The following is a 20305-nucleotide window of genomic DNA, read 5'->3' as shown; positions in this document are numbered from 1 at the left end:
TTGTGACTCAACCCCTGATTTGGGGAACACTGGATAAACTTGACTGTATATTAATTAAAAAAACGAGTCCCACTTATATGAGCTGCAACAGTAAAATGCTGCTTATGCATTTTTAAACCACCATAAATAGTCTAATGTAAAATAACATTTATTGGGGATGTTAGGAGTTGGAGACGTAGTAAAGCCCAGATTAATTTCCCAACTGTAGTGTCTGTGAAGGTTGTATTCACACAGTTCAATGAGGTTCAAGTATTCCCTCCAAAAAACTCTGTCTCTGCTCCAACTTCTTGCCACACTCTCACTCCCACCCTGTAAAGGTCAGCTCAGCTCCTCTGGCATTCCTGCTGTGTGTGAGGGAGTGCACGAGGAGAGGGAAAGAGAGGAAAAATGCCGTTTTGAGTTGTATCTGACCTGACACACACCAGCCCTGAATTATGTGGCTACTGCATTGTGCTGTATGTGTTGTCTGCTCACATCTCGCCTGGTTAAACTGCTGAGCTCATTGCTGCAGACTGCAGTGAGTGGGTGGCTTGTATAACAGCCACACAGAGAGAGGCTACACAGACAGGTATACATCGCAGGTGTAGTTTCTGAGAATGATAAATAAGTGGAGGCAAAGGCCATTTGGCGCCCTTTAAAAGCCAGACAGGTGTCTAACCACACAAACATGGAGGGCTTTAAGAGTGTGTAGTACAGCTAATAGTAAAGCAGACACCCACATGACCCAATCTCAACACTTTAAAGCTGCTCTAAACAACCGTTTAGCTTAATGGTGGATCACATCAGAGTTTGTACTGTATGCTTATAGTAAGCCCACAGATAATCATTACCAGACTGCAGTTTCCCTCGGCCATACGAAGCTTTACAGCCTCAGTTTTCTGCTAATTGTTTTGGTTTTCAGGCCCATAACCTTGCTGTTGTGGTTCACTCTTAAAGCCTTAGCAAAATCCAACCGTTTGCCAATATTATTATTAATAATAACTTTAAGTGCTACTTTGTTGTGTTCACACCTCGCCTCTGTTGCCACTAAATGACCAAAATAAGCTGTTACAGCTCAAACATGCACGATTTTCACCACTAGACCAATAAGAACCAGTTCTTTCCCCAACATTTTAATACATTGAACCTTTTATTAGCTAGGCTCATTTTTAAAGTAGAAACCACACTAGTTTAAGTTTCCTCTTTGCAAAACATCTTATGTACACTACAGTGCTGACAGTTAAAAATCACAGAAATAAAATAGAAAAAAAAAATACACAAAGCAAAACTTCAGATAAATAAACTCTGTGAAAACAACACTAAGCCCCTGAAGACCGTTTTGTTTTCAACCATTATTTTGTCACATTTGTATAAAAAATATATAAGTTCCTGTCATGTTTTTGTAACATCTGAAACCCAAAAGCATAAAAAGAGCTTCGGAGCGCCTTGAAACTGCCAACAAGTGCTTAATTATCACCTCACTCTTCCCAGAGCCATACAGTGAAGAGTTCTGTTTGTCAAAGTCCTTAGAGGAAAACTTAAAGAAGAAAAAAAGTTCAAAAAGTGCTGAAGCTTTATCTTTAAGATTCATTTTCAGCTAGCGGTGAGACTACAACTTAGACCGCAGATGTTTGGAGAATTGTCAGCCACCCCACAGACCAATTTGAGGTGTCATTCTAATTTTCCAGCGAAAAACCTGGGACACCAAAAAAACAGAAAAATCTCCAATGAAAGCAGGAAACACCTTCTCTATATGGCTCTGAACTGTTTAGTAGTTCACAGTTAAAGACAGGCACTGGGGAAACGTTGTGGGCTACATTAGCAAGTGAGCTGTAATCCAGTCATGATGAAGTAAAATAAAGGCATCAATGAAAAAACAAAAACACAACAAATCATCTTCCACAACTGTGGGACAAGCACTGAGTCTCTAAAATCAGATATGTGGAAAAACATATGCTCTTCATAGTTCAATAATAATTTATTCTACTTCTGAACACAGGAGGTTGCTTCAGTTCCTGGTTAATAAATAAAACATTTTTTCTAGTATGCTTCACATTGTAGCAAAACCAAATGGCAGGTAAAATAGATAAGTAGCGCTTTGGGAATGAACTCTCGACAGTGTACCATCTGTTTTCAAAGTCTCCATAACCAATAAAAAAAATAAAATGTATCCCAGAATTACTGAGGCCTGAATGTATTAAAGTTATAATCTCGGAAGAACTGGAAATGCCCTCTTGATCATCTTATATAAGTAACATGGGATTTATGACCCGAAGTATTCGATAATAACAATAATATCAACTGTGTATAAACAGCAGTTGACTAATTCATGTTACAAAGTGCTGTATTGAGTCACATGATATTGCTTTACCCATTCTGTTCTTTATCCATCCTACATTTAACTCATGGTGAGCTCTTAATGTAGCTGCATGGTTACTGATATAACGTGCCCTGCCAATTAAACAGTTACAGTGGAATCAGGATAAGATACTACATAAATGAATGCATTTTAGGAGTTACTTGAAGACAAATGTGTTTGTGAATGTGTCCTGAATAGTTTTCCTGAGACTCTGAAGGCCTGCCTGTGTAACAGCCTTGGCAGGGTTGAATTTGTCCTTGGCTGACCATCAAGTGCTTGGTATCCAAAATTAGGAGACCGTGGTACACATCCAACAGACAGTGAAAGACAGCGAAATTACACTAAGAGCTCTGCCACTGGTGTTGAGGGCTACAGGTACAGCACAAACACAACACTTTCAATTGTGTCTCTTTTTGTGGTGTAATTTACGACAGTGCTACTGGATGTACACTGTAGCCCAATATACTGATTTATAATTTAAATTTTAATTAATTAAACGGGTTTGACTTTTGTTTCATAGTACTGAAACTACACTAATTCTCCATGGGAAACAAAACACTGAAATTGATTATTAAAAAAATAATGTGACATACCTGTTACATTTACACTATGGACTCCTCAGTGAACATCACAGGCATTTTAAAAATCACATTGAAATTCTAATAAAAATACTGATCCTCGTCACCATATCAATAATTGGGAAATGCAGTCTTAAATTCAGCAGATTATTGCAGAGCATTATTGCTCAAAATACAACGTTAGGGAATAGTACTGCAATATACTGTACTGATTATGACGTATCAATACAATATAGTAGAGGAAATGTAGTGATATCACATCAACACATTAGTGTATTGTATAATATCACAGTTTGACCCATCATTATTTCAGAAACAGTCTTGGGCACAAAGAATATACTACAAAAAAAGCCACAAAATGGAAGCATTAGCTGCAAGTTTCACAAAAAGATCATCATCGTCATGACCCTTTTATATAAATATCTGACACAAAGTATTCAGAAATATCTCTATTTTCTTCCACCTCTGATGGTTCACAAATAATCTGATATTGAAAAGGGTTATGCTCACTTCAACTACAGAACTAGACAGCAGTTTGGCAGACTTGAACCTGGAAAAAAAACAAAAAACTAAAAAACTCTTCTTCAATGTCAGATTTTGATGCACCTATACTTAACTAAAGGCCAAAACTACCAGCACATGCAATAACTGCTCAATATTTTTAACCCGAGCACAACCAAAGCTTTAGTACAATCTAAAACAATCCAGTCAAGAGGTCTGGGGTAAAGAAAGTCCAACTCTGCTTTATAAACTACAATTCCACCTCCGTACGCTCCACTGTTTTCCTCCTTATTTCCTTTTTTACATAGTTTTACAACAACACAACCAAAAATAAAAAACCTTGTACATATACAGTAATTTAAAAACAGCATCAGTATGTACAAAAACTACTATAAAATCTGTTTCTGCTTCTCTTCATGCTTTGGACGAGGGGAGAGGACGGAAGGGGAAGGTTGAGGTGGGAGAGGAGGTGGAAGAGGAGGAGGAGGGGGAGGCGGGGATTGTGAGGCAGAAGGAGGAGGAGGTGGGTGAGGGAATGGCTGTGACAGAGAGAGTGGAACCTGTGCTGGTGCTGAGGTTTGGTATTGCGGTTGCAGCGGGTAAGAGCTGTGAGGTTGAGAGAGGAAAGACTGAGGGGGGAGGAAGGGGTGAGAGGAAAAGTGCGGGTGCTGTGGGGGGAAGAAGGTTTTGGCAAAATGGTGAGGGAGGTGAGGTGAAAGAGACGGGGAGCTGGTGAGAGGAGTGTTATGTTGAGACGGGGAGCCAATTAGGGGGGGCTGGTAGTACGGTTGAGACTGGGTGGTAATATTTGGTTGGTGAGGGGGGTGGAGGTGAGGCTGGCTCATGTGAACTGAGTGAGGTGTCGGGTTCTGACTCAGAAAAGAGTTCAGAGATTGTGGCTGTGCCGGGAGGGAGGGCCTGGATAGCGGATTAGGGGGCAGGACTGGAGATCTGTGAGGAAGGTGGGAGTGTGGCAGGAGAGAGGGGAAAGTAGGAGGAAGCATCTGAGGGAGGTGGGGAGGTGGGAGATGCTGGGGTGTGTATTGCTGCATGTAAATTCCTGGTTTCCCCGTGTGCTGTGGCGCACACATATGGGGGTCGGTAGATGCTCTTGAGTCATAGTTCAAGCAGTGCGTCCATTTCTCGGGGAGTGTTTGAGTCCGTATGTCTGCCAGAGTGCGATCACGCGTGTCACCTAGTGTGTGTGTCCGTGTGCCAGCTTGGGAGGTGTGTGTCTGTACGTCCACAGCGGGTGACCCCTGTGACGTTCGACACTCTGAGTGCGTCGTGTCTGACTGAATGTCTGGTTTTAGCCAAAGTGAATCTTTATCTTTCAGTTGATCCGACACAGAGGAGGAAGGCAGTTGGGAAGAAGAAGAAGAAGAGACGGTGGAAGGAGGGAGTGTGGAGAGATGCGAGTCCAGCTGAGACAGGGAAGACGTAGTGGAGGCTGACAAAGAGGAAGATGTGGACAGAAAGGGACCAGAAGAAGCACTAGAAGACAGATGGGGAGCACCAGAAGAGGAGCGCAAAGGAGACTCTGTAAATCCAGTTGAAGGCGCTACTGCAAAAGAGGAGGAAGACTTAGAAAAAGATGGAGAGAGAGGTGACTTGGGAGCCAAGTGAGAAGTAGATGACGAGGAAGCTGAACTGGAAGACACCATTCTGTTGTCTGAGTGGTGCTGATGTTGATGAGGCTGTGATGATGCTTTGGATTTTGTGTCCTGATGAGGAAGATGAAAAGAGGCAGGAGGGGCCAAAGGGAGAGGTAAAGGTGATTTATTTTTGCAAGGAGGAGCTGGAGGTTCTGTCTTTGTTTTAGTAGTAGGAGAGTCCTGCTGTGTGGCTCTTCCATCTTCTGTTTCCCTCGTTTTTTCTTCCTTCCTGTCTGTGTCGCTGCTCTTATTTGAGTCCACTGAGACAACAGGCTGAGGGAGGAGAGGTGGATGGTGAGGATGAAGATGATCATTCCCTTCCTCCTTTTTGACAGCTGGTAACGTCCTGTTTTCTGTCCCGTCCACCTCCTCATCTTCCTCTTTTATCCTCTCCTTCAGTCCTTTTTCGCCCTTCTTTTCTTTCCTCCCTTCTACTTCTTTTTCCTCCTCCGTTTCCTTCTCCTCCTCCTCCAACTCAACCGGCTTCCCCTCCTCCTCTTCCTTCACGTCCTCTTCTCCTTCCTCTTGGTGGTACTGCTTCAAGCGGATGTGCCAGGCCAGGCTGCAGACAGCAGATACAGTCTTGAACTGGTGGACCACATTACGGGGGATGAAGTAGATGTCATCGTGGCACAGGCGGATGCGAGCGTAACGGATGCCCTCCCGACGCAGCTGGTTTAGTTTGGCATCATCGACCCACTGCACACACTGTAAGGAGAGAAGGAGAAGCGAGTTGAAAAAAATATCATTATAAGAAGAGTTTAAAGTAATCGACTGGGTTTGATTCTGGGAACACGTCTTCTTTAAACTGTCATAATGTTTGTCTTTATGCTACATGTATGCCAGTTTGGACTCCTAGAACAGCAGAAGTTATGTAAAAAAATTGTGTTCAACAAGTTAAACACAAGTTAAATTAAGTAAATAACATAACTTTCTTTTCTCCAGCTGAGTTCTTTAACTTACTGCAGTTCAGTTTTGCTCCACAAGGTGCCAGCAGCTAACATCACATTACATTAGTGTTACAGCTCGCCTAGTGTTTGACATTGAGTGTAACATTAGAGTAACACTGAGGGATCATTTTATGCCTAATTTGGGTCCTAATAACTGGGTCAAATCTAATGTGTGAGCAGTACTTATTGCCATCTCTTCTGTGTGTGTGTGTGTGTGTAATGCAACACCTGAGACAGTGGGGGTTCATGTAGGTCCAGTTGCAGCCTCTGAACTACATAAGAGAAATCACCGGCATGGAAACACACAACGTCTTTGGTTACACGAGAAGGCTCCGAGCTGAAACCAAGGGAGGCAAGGGGAAGAGAAAGAGATTATATGATATCCATTGGTGAGTAAGCTGTATAAATACTGACACGGTGTTGCTTCTAAACAAGCATAACTGTCCAACAGTCTGACATTCAAAGTGTGATCATGTGTCCTTTCACTGCATACCCTTCACTCGAACACACAGCCTTCAGCACCCCCACAGCCGCTGTGGTCTGACGCTCAAAACCCTGACCAATGTGATCAGCGTGGGCCCGAGTCCGATCCTCAAAAAGCATCTCTCTGGGCTCGCTGGTCCTGGGGAGCGACTGCAGCAGGTTCTTTACCTCATTGGTGGAACTACAAGCAGACAGAATATGATCACTCCTTCAGAAAAACAACAGAGTGAGAAATAGAAAAACACACCAGAGTGCCCACACAGCTCTACAATTTCTCCCCTGTCTCTGCTTTCCTGCTCTCTAAATAAAGAAGAAGATGACTAAAGGTGAGTGGGATGCTCACTCATCCAGTTTCTTTCTTTCCGTCTGCAGTGGGAAAAATAATAGCACCAGACAGACAGGTATTGCTGTTATTTGGCCTACTGATGTAATCAAGATGCCACATTGTAACACGATGATCAATGAGGAAGTTGTGACGCAAAGTAGGAAAAGATGATTTTAGTTTGGACGTTAGGATTTGTTTTACCATTTTTAGTAAATATGACTTTGTTTCACTGCAGATTAAAAGATTATTAAATCAAAATGACGTTACTGTAACTGGAACTACAAATACCATACATTTTTTGGTTCTAATGTCTTTATTTCTCTCTGTGTTTTTAATGTACATTTAGTTTTTTTTTTTGTACATCATAATTTGAATAATTGTTCTAGACTGTTGGTACAACAAAATAATGCAATTTTAACTTATTTAATTACAGTGAAAATCTTCAGTTGCAGCTCATTGTCAAACCATATTTATTATCTACAGACTACATCTAAGCTTTCCTTCCCATATTTTAATCTGATTTTACATTAATGAAGGATTCATTTAAAACATTTTAACATCAAAATCAAAAATTTTAATTAAGCAATATCTTCTTGATGAACAAGGAGGTCTTTGTGTCAGAATGCTGCGTTGTAAATCATAGAAAATAAAAATGAAACAGCTTGAACGTACTAATACGCACTTGGCTTAATGCATAGAGACGGAGAAGCTGAAGAGTAAAAGCATAAAAATGAGCCGTGTTGCCAAACAATAGAAGCACTGCAGTCAGCTCACTACTGGATCAGTGACTCACACTGGAGCTGCAGTCAGATTCAAACAAGAGTATAAACACACACAATCTGTGAGAGAGTCTTTCGAGAGCATAACACAGACAGACACACACATACACGAACAGAATAGCATCAAGGCTACCCGTGCTGAACACTGAATTGCGCATTCATTCATTCAGAGATAAGAGGAGAGAGGCAGGAGACGGTGGAAGGGGAAGAAAGAAGCAGAGGAAAATAGTAGAGTGGAGAGGGAGATGAAAACATGCACACACACAGAGCTCAGTGTGTCTGAGCTGATTGCAGGCTGACAGTAATGAATGTAAAACCAGGAAAGCTGGTAAGTGAAACAGCAAAAAGAAGAGTGTGTAAAGGGAGGAGTGCTGAACGCACACATCTAGAGTGATATTTAACGTCTGCCATCTACTGTACGTCTTTAGCTGTCCTCTATATGTGAGCTCCTGTTGTTTCTGGCACTATATGTGTCAGTGTGGACTTTAAGTAGGTAACGGTCTGCACCAAGTAACCAAGACAGATTCCTGCGCATTTATGGGCAAATGAAGTGAGAGAAGAAGAGAGGACGAGAGAATTAGATGAGTGGGAGACGAGTGTCAGGGAGAGTGGGAAAGTAGATGATGGAGTGAAATGGGATAAAGAAGAAAGAGGTGGGGTTAAGAGGGATGAGGCAGTAAAAACAGTGTAAAAAGGAGGGAGAGAAGGAGCAAAGGGACAGAAGGAACCACCCTCTCAGCACACACTCCTAAATATATGTTTCCACCACTTCTCTACAGAAATCACAGTAGGGCTGCAGTTAACACTGATCCGTCTGCTGATTATTTTACTGAACTGTTTATAAAGTCTACAGTTCAAATTTAGCAAAAATTTCAAAGAATCTACAAAGGAAACTTTTTCAAGTTGGTCTTAAAGCAAGCACAAAAACTTGTGGTATAGATTTTAGGAGATACCTATACAAACAGAACAAGTTCAGTACGAATTTTTCTACTCATATTGGTCATTAAAACACAGTCCTAGTACTAACAATGTACACAATTCAAGGAAAACTAAATCTACAGTCAAATAGAGTTCTAACTCTAACCTGACCAAACTGTTACTGAGAAAGCTGGGTTTTAGCGTCTTGCCCTCAACAAACTCATCTTTATCGCCATCCATCATACAATCTGTTTCTAAACAGGGAGAGCACATTCTTCATCAGGCCTCTGTTCTTTTTGCAACTGGTGCTGGTCAAGGCTGCTGCTGTTACTATGCAATTATTGTAAATCCCCGGAAGCTCTTTGGCGCTCTCTCACTAAAAGCTGAAATATTTTGGTTTCTTTTCATCGTTTGACCACTATAATCAAGTTGAATTTTCAGACTGAGAGTCTCAGTGCTGTCAGAAAAGCACAACAGCTTGACCTTTTCGATGAAACCGCAAGGAAAAAAAAAAGGCAACGCTGTGAAGAGATGTTCCCCATACACAAGCTGCCTTCTTGCCTTCAACACAGCTTATGCTCAAATGGCAGACAAGTTCTCACTGAAAATAAGATCACATCCTTTCTACATCTCTGTCTACTTTACCAGATTTCTCTGTTTTTATGTTCTTTTCTTCATAGACAGAGGTAGACATAAATGAAAACACTTGCAGTCCTGTAACCTATTTAATATACGGCAGTTGGTTTCTTTAAACACACTTTTAGAGTTCCTGAAAGTAACAGCACACTAACTCCACATTAAATCAAGTTAAAGCAGGAAAGGATGTCAAGAGTAGGAAACTGAGACAGTTTGCAGGAGAAAGAGAGAAAGAGAGACAGGAGATATTTACAGTGACCAAGAGGATGAGGACAGACAGGATAAATGAATAGAGTGTAGAAAATAAACTAATAAAAAAGAAATGCTTGTTGTAGTTTTGGATAAAAAACACTGCGTATATGTTTATGTTTCAGGGTAAATTATAATCAAGAGAAACCTAATAAAGAAGAAGTCATAGTGATGGAATGACACAGTGGGTAAAATAAAGAAGAGAAAAGAGAAACGAGTAGCACCTGCCTCTACAGTCTAGAAACCTGCACCAGCAAACACATAACGTGTAAACATGTATTAGATAATGATTAAAAAGCCAAAAAATCTGACTGAGCAAGGCTTTCAAAAATGTTAAAGTTATTAAATGATTCAGTTGATCTCCAGTCATTGCTGCTAAAATCAAGTGTTATAAAAAAATCAAATTGGTAAATCCAAAGCATTATTATTGATTTAACAGTCAGACATCAGGAACAAAAAAGAAATAAATGAAGCATGAAAGGAATGTGTGCAGTGGCCGTGCTTGGCTGGCTGCCATGTGAAGTAGTGTCTGATGTCGACTCTATTAACATAACGATGATCTCATCCGAGTGGTGAGCCACATACCGCTTGTATCACATACAGACACAAACACACACACACACACACACAAAAACACACACAAACTCACTCTCTCTTTTTTGCTCTCTCATGGTCTCACACTAGAAATCATGTGTGAGACTGAGCTTATGTGTAACCAACAATGACACTGTGACAGAGACAAACAGAGAGGGTGTAATTGCTTCATCCGACGCTGCTCGGCTACAACAAAGCATCATGCTGCTACCACGGCTGCTTCAAATGTGCAAGAGTGTTTTGTTACTGTTTTTTCCTAAACAGTCCTCATGGGCGAATACAGAAGCAAGCTGGCTCAACAAGGTACACACACACACACACAAACACCACACAGACATGTAGCCAATGTAAACAACCTTCATAGAGACCAGTATCCCTGCTAATCCTGTCTCTGTCTCACTGCAGCGTTTAAAAGGGATTCAAAATATTGGCTGGCTTCATCTGCGAGTGCATTTCAGTAATGTGCAGTAAACTGCAGTTTACTCACCGTTTTCTTTTAAAAGGGGACTTTGGTACTTCAGCTACAGGAATCATTTGTTCTCCTGGTCGAACCCACATTATGGGACCATCGTCGCTCTCAGTGGGACTCATCAGACTCAAACTGGAGAATGTTCCCCATGGAAGTGTCCGCTGCAGCCAGACAGACGAGGAAACAGGAGAGAAAAATAAAGATACGGTATGTGGAGTATAATCGAAGCTATGTGTTAGTCTATCCCTCACATTTTCAGTTGTGAACCAGTTCATCCAGTATTTCATTTATTCCCTTTATTACCATAAAAAAAATCTCATGAGCATAAACTACACCACTGGCAAAATTTGACACCGACACCCAAGATGTTTCAGAGGGTGCTGAATCAGAGCCAAATCCCTCAGCAGATAGGAAGTTGCCAGGCGACACCACTCCTACACAATGCATGGCGGAGATTTAAAGTGTCAACACAGAATAGCAAACAGAAAAGCTTGTCACTCCTGCATTTCTGGGACATCAGTAAACAGTATTTTTTCTGGTCTGTTCCTGCAAAGGCATTTAAAAAGAGAACAAACTTCATGAAGTGATACTAGGAGCTGCATCAAATCACTCTGACACACCACTTAACGCCACTTCTTTGCCAGCCACCACAGAGAATATTGGGTGTCCTAGTGATGTTGGAGTTGAGCAGTATCTCCATCTGCTCGGTTTGTGACTTTTCCAAATATTCACTGATGTAAATGCACCAAAATATTTAAACCTCTAGTTTATAGCAGCAGAATTTAACAATAAATAAACTGCAGGGTACAATCAGTGCCCAAAAATGCCTCTCATTCTCTCCTGACTCACCTTAAGGAAGGATGACTCTTCAAGCATGCTGAGGAATTCTGGGAAATAATTCCCAACCTCCTCATCCACAGCTCCAACCAGGCTAATCTGTCTCATTGCCCCAGCTCTGTATGTACCATGACTGTACGTTTTCTTCACCTGCAGCAAACAGAGGGAAATATGACATTGTTAGAGAACAATTTTATAACACTAAAAGTAGTAGGTGAGGTTCATTAGTGTGTGTGTGAGCTCAGTCAGACAGACAGCAGGACAGGACTTCACTTTTTAACAAACATATATACAGCATTTTTACACCAAGTGAAAAAGTTCATAGTAATAAAAACAAAAACAAACAAACAAAACAAAACAAAAAAACAGCGGCAAACATTTAATATTAAACTTTCACCCTGAACAGCAATACCAAGCATAGACATACATACAGATACAGATACAGATATAAGACAAAACTATGTTCTAAAACACAACATCATACAGCTTTTCAGTGTGAAAATATATTAGATTCAACTGCAAAGGATGTCTATTGTCTAATGAATCTTCAAAAAACTATGGATAGCAAACTATTAATGACAGGCAGCACCTTCAGCAGGGTTATTATGAAACCTCAATGCCCCTGCAATTCTTAGATGGGTGACATGTCCTACAAATTGGCACCTATGTTCCTGATGCCCTCTTACACATATCAAACAAACATGCTGGATATTTTTGTCTGATGTTTTATACAATATTTCTGGCACCATAAAACAAAGCTGTGGCAGAAATATGTTTTTTCTGCTTTACCGTCCTCGTAATCCTCTAGCTACCTGCAAAAATAAGAGAGGTCAACAGAGTTATGTTATGATATATTCTTTTGTTTTAACTTTGCCTAACTTCTCGAGATGTTTGATTATTGGTATACTGCGGTATTACCATATTGTCTAATATGTGTTAATTCAATATGTATATCATAAGTGTTTCTAAAATCTTTTCACTGAAGTACATAAAACATCAGACCAGAGGTCATTACACGTGGAGTCTTAACCAACAGACTAATATGTCAAGTGTAATGCTTTTTTTATATTTACTTAATATTTTTGTAACTTCAATCCAGTTCAGTAGAACACAAAACCACACAGTGGAAAACTTGATTGTCTAAAGGAAAATACATAGACAACCTGCTAATCATCACTGGGTGTCAAATTAGACACTGTGTGTGAGAGTACTGGCAGTTTCAGCTGATGTTTCTGCTCCAACAGAGTGACTCAACAGACTGTTTGCTGCTCTTCACTTGGCCGACAGAGCATTGTGTATACTTTAGTATGTGTGAGTTTGTTTGCCTAACCGGTCTCCCATACACTTCGCCATCAACAGTGTCTTTGTGTGTGCAGTACGTGCAGCATGTGGCCTGCATGCTGTGCTCTTGGCTGATCAATTGGTGTGTGTGTGTGCATGCACGTGTTGGCCCAATCCTTGGCTGCACGCCTCCAGTGAGTCACCACTTGACAACAAGGCAGAGATAAAGAGAGAGAGAGGATAAGAGAGGCAGACTAGAGGGAGAGTGACAGGAGAGAAAGGATGAGAGGAATAGAGACTGAGTGAAAGAGGTGGTGAAAGTAAGATGGAGGGAAAGTTTAAGAAGACAAGCTGTGAAAAAAAGAAAAAAGAAAAGCAGTGGAGACACAGGGAGAGAGTTAAAAAAGAGCAGGTGAAATGAAGATAACATGGAGAAAAGAATTTAAAAAGAGGTGAAGGAGAAACAGGGACAATAGAGCAGGAGACATAAGATAAGAAAAAGTAAAATATGTTAAAGTGACAAGAAGAGGTGAAGAGAGGGAGTGTGACGAGCTAAGAAAGAAGGGGGGAAGGTTAGAGAGGAGGGATGCGATAGAGTAATGTAAAGACAGAAGCCACAATTTGGAGAAAGGCTGAACAGCTTGGCTGCTCCCAAATTCGTCCTTGAGCAAGGCATTAAATCCCCAAACAGCTGTTCAGAGGCCAATTGTGCAAGACTATGGATGCAGGCAGTTCTCAGGTGTGTGACTGACTGTTGCCGTTGATGGTGAAATATCCTCCGTCCAGCACTCTGGTTATTTATATAGACTGGGTAATTAAAGGAGATTGCCCATAAAATGGATTATGAAGGTCAATGAAATGTTAAATGTTGCTTAAAAGAAGAGACTTTTATAACAACTTGTTACCACAAATTTAATGTGATGATTCCAGAAAAATGTATTCTGATTTTACTCTTGTCTGTACCAGGGGCTTACAGATTAATCTAATGTTTACTTTAACCCTTCATTTATGAATATTTTTAGTCGATAAAATTTTGGAAAATAGTTTAGAATGCCCTCTTAATTTCCCAGAGCCTGAAGTCACAGTTTCTAATGCCTTCATTTGATATAAAACAAAACAAAACAAAAAAAAAAACAGCAAAGGGCGACACTTAGCTTGCACCACAGCTAGAAGCAGCAAATGTTTTTTGTTTTTAATAAATAACCTAAAACGTTATCTAACCAACTAATAATGTACAATTATTACTCAGCAAAGTCTTGAAGGAAACTACAAGTGTTAGTAGGAATGAACTTTGTTTTAAAAACAGCCTATTGGTGTTTATTTAATGAATTAACTAAATAAATCAGTTTATCTTTCATGGGCAGGTCAAGGTACATGGCTGTGTGTGTGTTTGTTCATCTGTGCATCTGTTTCCCGACACTGTAATATCCTTGTTAGACGACAATGACTAAAAGCTTGAAATACATGACACACAAACACAACTTTAAATAGTCTCACTGAGTCAATGACCTAGATACTGAGTTTGTACCTATGAGCATATACGTGTATATTCACTGCCCGTGTGTGTTTACATATGCATAATTTCACAGCAGAAGAAAACAGTGCCTCAGTATCACAAGAGGAGGATTAGTACACACCCTCTCCCTCAAATAAACGGATAAATGTAGCAGTCAGTGATTCATTCACTCACACACCACTTGTTTGAATGCAAAGAGAGGGAAACAGGAAATGTGACAGACTTCCTCTGAGCGGTACTCTTTAAGATGCTCCAGTCCTTCCTCGCCTCCGCGTACGTGCATTCAAGCACTTTAAGGCAGAATGTGTGATAACATCTGACCCACATCTTCTACTGCTAAACACAATATGTTGCGGAAAATAATGCGATGTCTTAATGAATTAAGTCAAACTATAGAAGTTCTACACACAAAAAAGATTAGTTTTCCCCGTCTGTAACATTATCTAAATTTACTGCACCTCATTTAGTCTTCCTAGTCTGCAAAAGCACAAGATTAAAAAGCTGACATGATTACATATAATTATCATTACTGTGTCTCTCCCCTGCCGTCACTTTCTTTGGCTAAAAGCAGCGTATTTTTAACACATCATCTCACTCTCTCTCTACGTTCCACTTGCAGATTATCTATTTTTCTCCCGTCTGTTGGCCTCTCCATCTCCCCCTCTGCCTCCTTCCCTCACAATACTCACGTCCCCCATGGAAAGTTTATTAGATCAATCCTTTCTCTTTCCTGCTCTCCTTTCCGTCTCGGGTTCAACCACTTGTTAACTCTATAATAAGTTTCCCCCTTATCATCAACTCTTCCTTCACTCTCTCTTGCTCTCACTACTCTATCCAACCTCTTACTGACCTTCGCATGTCTGTTCTTCTTATGTCCAGACAGTCTCTCGAGTATGAAGACTATTAGTCTATCGTGATGCCTAAGTTTTCTATTATTCATAATTTTATTTTTTTAAACAATTTTTCTAAATAATATAACTGGTATTTATTTTAATTAAAGCTTTATGAAAGCATGAATTAAATAAATACACGTTTAAAAATATGTGTCCAAGAAAACACATTTTCTTATTCCCTTCATCTCAACATACTGGAACATATTGGAATGCATTTCCTTAGAAGTAAATAAAAAACTACAGGCTGTATTTGTTCTTCTCTTTCATGCCCTTAAACATGATAGACGGTTGACACTTAAGGCTTTGTTGTGATTGCTTTTACACAGCTATGATCATGTGCACCGGTGAATAATAAACCTGTGCACATTATTAATAATGTAACAAAAGCTGCAGTCTGTTCTTTTGCTTTGTATTCATCTCGTGACTCCATCACTACATTATTACACTCAATGACAAACAGGAAGACCAAATTACCTCACTGTCCAAGCACATCATGTATCGACTGTCGGGCCATACTTGAAAATGGATTGCTGTAATCTTCTATAATCCTTACCAGCACTGAAAATGTCTTCAGTGGGGTGATGCATACAAAATACTGACACAGCGTCTGAGCAGCAGGAAAGCAACTTTGATACCTGCAATCAAATTCAGTCATCACAAACTACAGGGTCATATTTCAATTCATTATCAATTACAATCTACTGTCTTATACAAGTTATACAACAGAAAAGTGTGGGTGGTTGTATCTTATGGTCCTGGAGTCCACACATAAAATTTAACATCAGCACAAATCATTGCAGGCAGTTGCAAATTTCTTTTATGCTGTCTGCACCCACGCTACAATAAGCAACCGTCCAGTCATTTGTGACTAGAGAGCCAAACAACTGAGCAGAAACATAAAGAGTGGAGGGATAAAAGAGAGAGAGCGACCAGCTAACACAGAGGGAGACAGACAAAAAAAAAAAAAAAAGATGAAGAGCTAAAGAGAAATAAACTGTGTGTGTGTGTGTGTGTGTCACATATGCCTGTGTGTATGTGTGTGAACTGGATGTCTACTTCCCAAGGTCACTGCTGAGAGCTAGGAGGGAGGAAAAAAATTAACAAGACCAGTGGACAATGACGTTAGCCCTGCAAGGAACACTACTCTTAAAGGAACAGCTCAGGACGCAGGTTTGCAGGGAAAACCCAATTTAGACAATAGACAATTTACATATTTAATCTATTATGTAGATTTGATTCCGAATCACGTTAAAATCAAGGATCCATTTGTGGAGACAGAACTGGCTGAAACTGGAAAAAAGCATACAGAATAACACAGAACAACATTATCAATATTCCATGGATGGGAAAAAATAGCCAGAAGGAGAGCGATACCGAGCATAAACTGCTCTACCCCCTGTAGCACCACACACGTACACACTCACAGCGTCTAACACAGTGTGGTAAGCTGGTGTTCCCTGTACTCACAATGAAAAAGAGCAGGGTGTATCTCAATACACAGCCACTCAGGAGGTTTGAGGCAACAAAAGGCTTTTCATTAGTGAACTATAGACACGGGGACAACTCTAAATGAAGAGTTGTGTCACTGAGCTTGAAGAGACAATGCAGACAGAAGATACCAGGACAACATACACATAGTTATCGTTTTTCCAGTTGTCTTCAAAAGGCACTCTAGTGTGAGGAGTAGGAGACTACAAGAGCTCCAGTACTTGTGTTTATGAAAGGAAATGAAGAAAAACTGAGACTCTCTAACCTGACTTGCTGAGACCGTGCTGCTTTTTGCTTTCTCGTCATCGTGCCTTCTTCTGTCATTCTGTTTTCTTTATATCAACCTATTTTCTTTATATGAACCTCTGTTCTCAGCTTTTTCTAATTTTTTTATCCTCATCCTTCCACCAGCTTCTTGCTCTCTCATCTCTTCTCAATTGGTACATGTGCTGTCTTCCCTTCTCTTTCCTCTTGCTTATATTTTCCTCACATGCTCTTACTTCAGCTTGGCCTACTACACCTAAGTGTGAGTAGCACTGACCCAAGAGCGGTGACCCACCTGTGCACTGCAGACAACACTGCTGTCAATTTCAGTGTTGTAATTTAGTCACAGAAATCAGACATCAGTATAAAGCCAAGTGCTGTTTGACACTGGACAGATGGAGGCAGCTGCTTCTACCAGATGGTTAAAACCACAACAATACAACTTTGTCATACACACACACAGCAGTCATTCAGCCTTTGGATTACTTTCCTTCCCCTAGCACCCTTCATTTTCTCTCTCAGCTTGTATATTGTATAAGTTTTCTACCATCTTTCCACCCATCACACCATTCACGTCATGCATTTTATTTCCTCGCCTCTCCTCTTACCTCCTTCCCTTTCTTATTTTCTATCCATCAGCTTTTCTTCTTTATTCTGAAGTACTGGTTGCTAAAGCACAACCTGGGAGATTATATATTGTATGTACAGATGGACACTGGAGAGTCAATCTTTATATATGCATTCTCACCCACCTGTGTAGATATTACACGTGTAATTGGTCTGAAACCGAAACAGAGACATCTACAATCTTCTGTTACAGCCTAGTAACATATACCAGACTCAAAGCACTGTACCACCTACACAAGAATCATGTCCAACAGTATGGAGAGAACAGATGAATGATTAAAACAAACCACAGACTCTGACGCTGCAAGAAGCTTTTGCCTGTGGCACATCATACACAAGGCACATCATCAGGCGCATCTCAACAAATTATAACACAAAAAAAGAAAGTGTTAAGGAGAAAAAGAACTGGACTGCTGTTGAGTGGTCCAAAAGTCCTTTTTTCAAATGTAAGTAAACACCTTAGTCTACAAAATATCATCAACTTTTTTATGTTGCACCTCACCTACTGTGTATGCCCTCCATCGTGCTACTGCTAAATAACACTTCTAGTACATCATGTGACTTCAGTCTGCAAATGACTTCTCTTCTGCTATAGCCAATAGATTCTGGGAACACAATTTCTATGCAAGACTCATCATACAGTATGTTCTCAAGCTAATAAAACTGACTAACCTGAGAGTAGAAATTAGTCATAGTGGTAGTTTCTATGTCCTTCTTTCCCAGCATTTCCATTTTGACTGGAGCTGATGGGAACCTGGATGAGAAGTAATCCAAGAAGTCAGGGAGGTAGCTGGCTTCTCCGTGGACGATGGACATAACATAATGAGCTGCCTAGAAAACACAGTGAAATAAAGCCAACACAATTAGAGAACACTGATGTTATTTGGGAACATGCATTTTTTCCTAGCAAACTGATAAATGTCTATACCTGTGATGAGTCCTCGCTGAAAGCCAAGGCGACAAACTCCTCAGCAAATCTCTGCCTTTGTTCCTCTGAAAGAGAGGACAGCTGTGAAGTGTAGGCGTGAGCCACCAGTGCTCCTCCATTAGGCTGGTTCTCTATGTGGATGTATCGGGCAAACTCCAGACCTGCCATGCCAGGATAGGTGCACTGTGGCTGGTGCTTGTTTAGGGGAGGTTGAGAGGTCTTCGTGGAGGACAATGGAGAGTTAGGGAGAGTGGGGTTTAACTGAGATTTGGAAGCAAGAGGAGAGGAGGACAGGACGTGGGAGGTTTTGTTGTTAGGTGGTGGGTAAACAGGCAGCGGGGACTTAAATGGAGACATGGGGGAGTAGTGCATGGGATTGGAGGATGGAGAAGAAGGGGAAGGACGGAGGAGAGGGAGGCCAGCACAAATGGTTTGGCAGGAGCGGTGGTACATCTTCACTCGTTTATGCTTCTCCCCCTCTTTGTGTTTCTTCTTCTTTTTCTTCTTCACTTTTTTGATTTGCAGCTCCTCTAAGTTGATCTTGACTTTCTCTTTTTCATCTGGACAGGGTCACAGAGAGAGGGGAAACATTCTCATTACTTAGAAGCAAGTAAATTATTACAGTAGAGGGCATTCTTAAGAGATCAACACCAAATATGAAAAAAAGTCTTTCTGTACATCTACTGATGTCTATTTTCTGATCTGTCTCTTGCTGCCCTACAGTAAGAACACTTTTCACTGCACCTTACAGAGAATGAGGTACTCAAGAAAGCAACAAAGATGAGGAGAAAAAGATTGGAAATCTGTAAATGTGTTGATTCTGTTTCATAAATCTGTTAAAACATAAATATACAGAAGTATAACACATACAGTGGCAAGAAAAAGAATTTAGAAGTTGGGTGACGCAACAGGATAATGACCCAAAACACCGGAGCAAGTCCACAACAGAATGGCTTCAGAAAAACAAAATCCGTCTTTTGTCAGAGCCCAGACCCCAATAGAGATGCTATGAAACAACAAGAGAGCAACACACATGAGCCGTCCAAAGAATATAACATTTTATGGTTGTTCCCAATAAGTGTCATCATTTTAGGCACATTATATGTATTAATACTTGCATGAAAATGAAATCACATTTTATGACAAAATAATGCAGAAAAACATGAAAGGTTCATATACTTTTTCTTGCCACTGTTTTGATGTTGTGTATGAAGATTCTCATTCATCCAGGTGTTAAGTTACCTGGAAGTTGAGCCATGGCAACTTCACTAATCATCTATGTAGCTTCCTCAGACTGAAGACGCCACTTGGATGAGTATAGCAACATTTTGACCTAACATCCAGCTAAAATGACTCAACTGCCAAATGTTAATATTGTAGTTATTCAATACAGTTGTTTTTATCATCATAACCAACACATACCTTAAAAATGAAAATAATGAGTGCTAACTATTTTAAGCAAGTGTAAACATAATGACTCATGGCTCTTCTGAGATATCGTGCATCTCCTGGGGTGAATACATAGAATAAATTGAGAAGCCCTGAAATGGAATCCCTTGAGAAAAGAAGCTATGGCTAAGTCAGGAAACAAGCTTTTGAGTGGCATATCTGAACAGAGATAACACTCCACATGGTAGTCCACCTCTAAAAAGCCTGAGGGAAGACAATGTGAAACATGTAAATTTATGCACAGTGCTACTGTATGTGTGTATGTGTGTGTGTGTGTTTGTGTGTGTGTGTGTGTGTGTGTGTGTGTGTGTGTGTGTGTATCAGAGCTAGTCACATCAATTTCCAAATGTGTTGCTGACTGGTTCATTCTTGCCCAGTGGTTCTGTAAACAAATGGGCATTTCTACATTTATTGTATGTGTATGTGTGTATGCACATGTGAGTCACGTTGATAAGAGGCACTGCTGTGTCAGCATAATCCACACATCAGCCACCATCTCCCTCTTACACACATTTAAACACACACCTCCGGTCTAGTCTGTACCCTA

At 40.5% G+C, this 20305-nt stretch overlaps 1 protein-coding gene across 1 annotated transcript in view; it reads right to left on the bottom strand.

Moving 5' to 3' along the window:
- Positions 1–1110: 1110 nt before the first annotated feature.
- Positions 1111–20305, bottom strand: part of LOC113163906 (lysine-specific demethylase RSBN1L-like) — a 28584-nt gene continuing 9389 nt past the window's right edge. The window contains exons 3-9 of the mRNA XM_026362953.1: positions 18310–18869; positions 18054–18212; positions 11325–11462; positions 10494–10636; positions 6516–6686; positions 6251–6359; positions 1111–5780 (exon numbers count right to left, since the gene is read on the bottom strand). Of these exons, the coding sequence (XP_026218738.1) occupies positions 3807–5780; positions 6251–6359; positions 6516–6686; positions 10494–10636; positions 11325–11462; positions 18054–18212; positions 18310–18869 (3254 nt within the window). The 3' untranslated portion in view covers positions 1111–3806. The remainder of the gene's footprint in view (positions 5781–6250; positions 6360–6515; positions 6687–10493; positions 10637–11324; positions 11463–18053; positions 18213–18309; positions 18870–20305) is intronic.

The sequence above is a fragment of the Anabas testudineus genome, chromosome 23 (genome assembly GCF_900324465.2).
Source record: "Anabas testudineus chromosome 23, fAnaTes1.2, whole genome shotgun sequence".
Taxonomy (NCBI): domain Eukaryota; kingdom Metazoa; phylum Chordata; class Actinopteri; order Anabantiformes; family Anabantidae; genus Anabas; species Anabas testudineus.
Note: the sequence above shows the minus strand (reverse complement) of the source record. Positions and strands in the feature narration are given on the sequence as shown.